We start from the raw sequence: 5,880 nt of genomic DNA, 5'->3' as shown, positions 1-5,880 counted from the left end.
CTTCGCAAACACTATATATACACAACTAGTACGCACCTATAAATAGTTCATAATTAATCTTAAATCGGCATATTTGCCATATTGCCCCAACTTGTCGAAACGTCCGTAGAAATTCATAAAAAAAATCCTAAAAGAGTCCCGAGATGATTATCTTAGTTAACCAAGTGTAAACCTTGAAGAAACTCCAATAACTACAAATTTATATCTCCAAAACCTTGCTCCAAACGCAGTTAATAGAAGGGGAAAACGATTACCACGAGTAAAGATCACGTTTCTAGGCACGGGGGCAATCTTTAATGGTAGAAATCGTCGAAAACTTACCTTCATCATGAAAGTACTCCATAGGAACCTTCTCTTAAGCTTTATTTCTGGTTTGGAAGTAAAATGAAATGTTTTCATGGCTTAAAACGTTGAGTAAGCCGACATACCACATTTTTAACCCAACCCGGATCCGATCCCGACAGTCCGTAGTAAAACCCTCATAACCTTTTACTCCGATGTCGGTTAGATACGGGGTTTTGTGAGTTACAAACTAGACTCGTAGGCCTTTAATTTAATGGGTTATAGGCCTTATAACTCTTTGTATATTGGGAGAAAACATCCAAGACATTTGACCCAAAGTTAAGAAAATATTATTAGAGTTCGATTTAATGGGTGATAGGCCTTCTAACTCTTTGTATATTGGGAGAAAACATCCAAGACATTTGACCCAAAGTTAAGAAAATATTATTAGAGAAACTTCGATAACTTTTGCCGACTTTAGTTTCACTAATTTTCTTGACTTCCAAACTTAACATACGACCCTTGTGCTATTATAATACCTCATAACACACTATTCTTAGCATGTTGTACACTTATAATCTTATCCACAAGGTATGGGATAATTTAAACCTTTCAAATGGGCGAAGTTCTACCCGAGCCATTTCTTTTCTCATGAACTTTGTTTGAGGGGTTCCTTTGACCTAAAACTTTAGTTTAGTTCCTTGATATTGCCACCTACTTGCAATCTTAATCTCCAATGTATGATACAAAGTCATATACACCTCATATAACCATGCCATACTACGCCACATATATTATGCACGATTAGAGAAAAAAACTACGGGGATCTTACATTTAGCAATAAAATTTGTAGCAAATTTCAGTTTTTTGTAGTGATTGTCGAGTGAAAATATCGGATCCTTCTAATGCTATGCACTTTTGGAGAATCTGACACGTGTATAACCACATTTTTTAGGGTCCGAGCAACATAGAATACAAGTAGTCCGGTAGTCAACTTAATGCAAAAAGTTAAATGTTCGTAAGAAAAATCATAAAGTATGTGTTTTTATGTGTAGATATGCTGATACAACTTCTAATTTAATGATAAACCAAACAAAATAGAGACAAACAAACTATGTGTAATTATAAATAGGGTTATGGTCTCCAGATTAGACATGTAAAAAATTTTCTAATAGTCCACCATTAGAAAAGTGAATAGCACATCCCTTAAAATTCACGTCTTGATTTGAAAAATTGTTCTATTTGAGTTGACATTTCACAAGAAAAAAAAGGACCTTGTCCTTAATTCTTACTTGCCATACATCATGGAAGAAGCAATATTGCAAAAACACAAAAACAAAATGATCAAGATTCATACTGTGGGTCACGAAGAGATGTACAATTTACATGACATGTGGAAGCCGGTGAATTTTGATCATCCCACCACTTTTGAGACAATCCCGATGGAATCAGACCAGAAACACATGATTTTGAAGGATTTGGAGAGATTCATGACGAGGAAAAAGTATTACAGAAAAGTAGGGAAGGCATGGAAAAGAGGGTATTTGTTGTTTGGTCCTCTGGGGACTGGGAAATCTAGTTTGATTGCTGCAATGGCGAATTATTTGACCTTCGATATATATGATTTGGAGTTGACTGCATTGATGAGGAATTCAGATTTAAGGAAGTTGTTGGTTGCCACAATCAATGAGTCAATTTTGGTGATTGAGGACATTGATTGTACCATTAACTTGCAAGCTAATTTGCTTAATCGAGCTATTTATGTTAGTTCAGATGATTTTCATCAGACAGAAAGCACGGTAAATTAGTCATATTTTCTGTTTCCTATCTTTCCTATTCCTCTTTTTGTGCAGTATTTCGACATGACAAGAGTGTGAACAAAAATATTTGTAACTACATATTATAAAAAGTATTGTGTTAGCTATGAGCTATTTAGCAATAAAATTTCCAGCAAATTTTAGTTGTTTTTGTAGTGATTGTCAGGTGTATGTCGAAGCTATGCACTTTTGAAGAATCTGACACGTGTATGACCACATTTTTTAGGGTCCGAGCAACATAAAATAGAATTAGTCAAACAGTCAACTTAATGCTTAAAGTTAAATGTGAAAATAAGAAGCATAATAAAATATGTGTTATTATGTGTAGATATACTGATACAACTTCAAATTTAATGATAAAACAGACAAATTAGAAACAACCAAACTAAGTGCAATTATAAATAGGATTGTGGTTTCCATAGCAAACATATGTTGATACAACATTTAATTTAATGATAAGCAAGATAAATTAGAAACAAACAAACTATGTGTAATTATAAATAGGGTTATGGTCTCCATATCAGACCAATGATATTTTTCTAACAGTCCATCATTAGAAAAGTGAAAATCACTTTTCTTAAAATTTAAGTCTTGATTTGAAAAATTGTTTTATATTCATGAGTGCTCAGATAAGTTTACGCATTTAATTTACCTTCGTAATAATTTAACATAATAGATCTTGTTAAGATGATGTTTTTTTTAATCTTGCGGTTTTATTCCAACAGGTGATAGATGTTTATAATTGACAGACATTCAAGTGGATTTGGCTCTGCAGACAAATAGAGTCTAAACACTTCTACAACCCCAAAGACATGGATTCCGCTGAGAAATCTGTAATAAGGCCCTTTGAGCTGACATTTCATAAGAAAAGCAAGGACCTTGTCCTTAATTCTTACTTGCCATACATCTCAATATTGCAAAAACACAAAAACAAGACGATCAAGATTCATACTGTGGGTTACGAAAGAATGTACAGTTTACAGAGTTTTAGGCTAAAATCATCCCTCAAGTATAACCTAAACTTAGAGTACATCCTCATGATATAATTGTGAACAAAAAACATCCGTTAGTTATTCTAAAACTTGCATAAAACCTCCTTTCTGTTAACTACGGTTTAAAAACTAATAGAAACAAATACATGTGCTAAGAACGTGACTTCCCCAAAATCTCCATATACTGTAGATTGATTTTTAATCTTCATGAACAATAACGCACAATAAGTTGAGACTCTTCTTTCATGCTTTTGTGCAGAAAAATGATCTGCTCCAACTGTCCCACTTCCAATCTAACCTTCAGCAACGCTTTGCTAACCGAGGGTTGGAATCGACTACTCATATAACTGATCATTGCACTCAAATTTTCGAAAAAAACTAATAGCAGCGATAATTTAGAAGATGCACAGTCGTTGGCAATTCGGGAGAGCTCTTGAGAAACAATTTGGAGAGAAAATACACCAAGCATGTTGGCCTGAAGATAGATTTTTTCTTAGTTGTGCGAGGTGCCGCTAGAAACATGATTTCTCAGTGGTCGATAAGGTGCTTTTAATTAAAAGTGTCATCCATAGAAACTTCAATGCAATGATAAAGAAAATTCGGAATCTCTGTTCCTACGTATTGTTTCTTGTTTTTCAACCTACAAAATCTGATGATTTTGAAAGTGAAAAAGATATTTAGTTTGAGAAATAACAAAAATAGTACAATATTGGTAAAATCAAATCTTTTTCAATGGCTATTTCTTTTGCCCAGCTTCAATTCTTATGTTGAAAAAGAACTTGTACGGTTGCTTAAGTTCAGAAGAACAGGAAGTTTTGTTTCTAGAAGACAAAAGCCCTGCTGAATATTGAAAACGATCAAAATTTGGGAGGAAATCAGTAGTATAGTCTATGTGATTTGGTGGATGTCATGTACTTGGCACATGTAATTGTTTCTGTTAGTTTTTTAACAGTAGTTAACATAAAGGATGTTTATGCGTGTTTTGAGATAGTTAAAGGATGTATTTGGTTCACAATTATACTATAAGGATGTACCCTAAGTTTGGGTTATACTTGAGGGATGAATTTAGCCTAAAACTCACAGTTTACGTGACATGTGGAAGCCGGCGAATTTTGATCATGCTGCCACTTTTGAGACAATCGCAATGGAATCAGACCAGAAAGACATGATCTTGAAGGATTTGGAGAGGGTCATGACGAGGAAAGAGTATTACAGGAAAGTAGGGAAGGCATGGAAAATAGGGTACTTGTAATTTGGTCCTCCGGGGACTGGGAAATCTAGTTTGATTGCTGCAATACCGAATTATTTAAACTTCGATATATATGATTTGGAGTTGACTGCAGTGACGAGGAATTCAGATTTAAGGAAGTTGTTGGTTACCACAACCAATAAGTCAATTTTGGTGATTGAGGACATTGATTGTACCATTGACTTGAAAGCTAATTTGGTTAATCGAGCTATGTATGTTTGTTCAAATGATTTTCATCAGTCAGAAAGCACGGTAAATTAGTCTTTTATTTTCTATTTCCTATCTTTACTATTCCTACTAGGTACAAACTCAGATTTATACCAAATGATTAAATAGAAAAAGTTGGGGCTATGTATTTTAGTTGATGGGGTAGTGTGAAATCTGTAGTCAGGGGATCGGTCATGTAAAATCTTGCAAATTGAAATAACTAGGAAGGAGTTAATAATCGGAAATAGTCATTTTTGGAAAGAATGAAAATTTGGAAATTTTGTTAAGTTAGAATAAGTTGAGTATTGGTCAACTTCAAACGGACATAACTCCTAGATCAGGATGAGTTAGGTATACTTCCAAATATGGTAGGAAAGCTCTTGGAATAATCTTTCCAACGCCGCCGAGTTTGCGTGATTCCGAGTTCGTATGAGTGAGATATGCTTTTTGGAAGTTGGGTTGTTCGAATAAGGAAAGTCCAATCCGGATTTCGGAAGGATAATTTAGTATTTTCCTTACCCAATTGTTTTAATTCGTTTTTAGGATTTTAATTGGGGTAAAGTAAGATTTTAGTCAGTTTAGAAAAGTTGAAGTTCACGCTAGGGCTTGGAGAAAAGAGAAAAGAGGAAAAAGGAGAAGAGAAATCAAGAAATCGTCAAGAACGTTCGAGTTTAGCTTGTGGATTTCGTCAAGGGGTGATCCCTACGAGGTATGTGAGATCACATAGCGTTGAGTCAGTTCACCCATGCACCAAATCATGTTTTATTTCAGCGAATCAAGTCTTTGAAAGTTTAGAAATTGAATTCTTGATGGATTTGTTGAAGCTCCTTTGAATTCTTGATTCGTTGAAATTGTTGAGGAGTTGTTTGATCCCAATTCATGTAATTAGTTGTGATTTCAAGTATAATCTGATGTATTTGGATGGTTTTGTCGATTCTAAATGTTTGAGGAAAGAACCATTGAAGTTTAGAGGGTTTAGAGATGAAAAACGAGCAAGAAAAGTCGTCAAACACCTAGGGAAAAGGGTGGGGCGTCGCGCCAGCCAGCGCCCCCCAAAAGGGTTTCTTAATTTTCACCCTTGGGCTCCGTGGCAGCCAGCGCGCCCCAGACCCGTCTCTGAATTTTGAGGGCTGGCTCCCCGCACCTCTCAGAGCACCAGGGACGCCAGTTCTCCCCATTCGTCCCCCCATCTTTTCGTACTTGTTCCTTAGCAATGTACCTATCTTTTCTAGTCAATTCCAACACTCTAAGGTACATCTAAACATCATGAAATCATCCATAAACATGAGATCATGAACCTTGAATCCATAATTCAATTCAAGGAAAGTTAAGA

At 35.2% G+C, this 5,880-nt stretch overlaps 1 protein-coding gene and 1 pseudogene across 1 annotated transcript in view; both read left to right on the top strand.

Annotated features, from left to right (window-relative positions):
- Positions 1–2,137, top strand: part of LOC107059856 (protein HYPER-SENSITIVITY-RELATED 4-like) — a 7,716-nt gene extending 5,579 nt beyond the window's left edge. The window contains exon 3 of the mRNA XM_015306901.1: positions 1,530–2,137. Within this exon, the coding sequence (XP_015162387.1) occupies positions 1,530–2,090 (561 nt within the window). The 3' untranslated portion in view covers positions 2,091–2,137. The remainder of the gene's footprint in view (positions 1–1,529) is intronic.
- Positions 2,138–2,798: 661 nt separating this feature from the next.
- Positions 2,799–4,752, top strand: LOC102582598 (protein HYPER-SENSITIVITY-RELATED 4-like; annotated as a pseudogene).
- Positions 4,753–5,880: the final 1,128 nt, after the last annotated feature.

Source organism: Solanum tuberosum, unplaced genomic scaffold (assembly GCF_000226075.1).
Source record: "Solanum tuberosum cultivar DM 1-3 516 R44 unplaced genomic scaffold, SolTub_3.0 scf00039, whole genome shotgun sequence".
NCBI lineage: Eukaryota > Viridiplantae > Streptophyta > Magnoliopsida > Solanales > Solanaceae > Solanum > Solanum tuberosum.
This window is presented reverse-complemented; position numbering and strand designations above follow the sequence as displayed.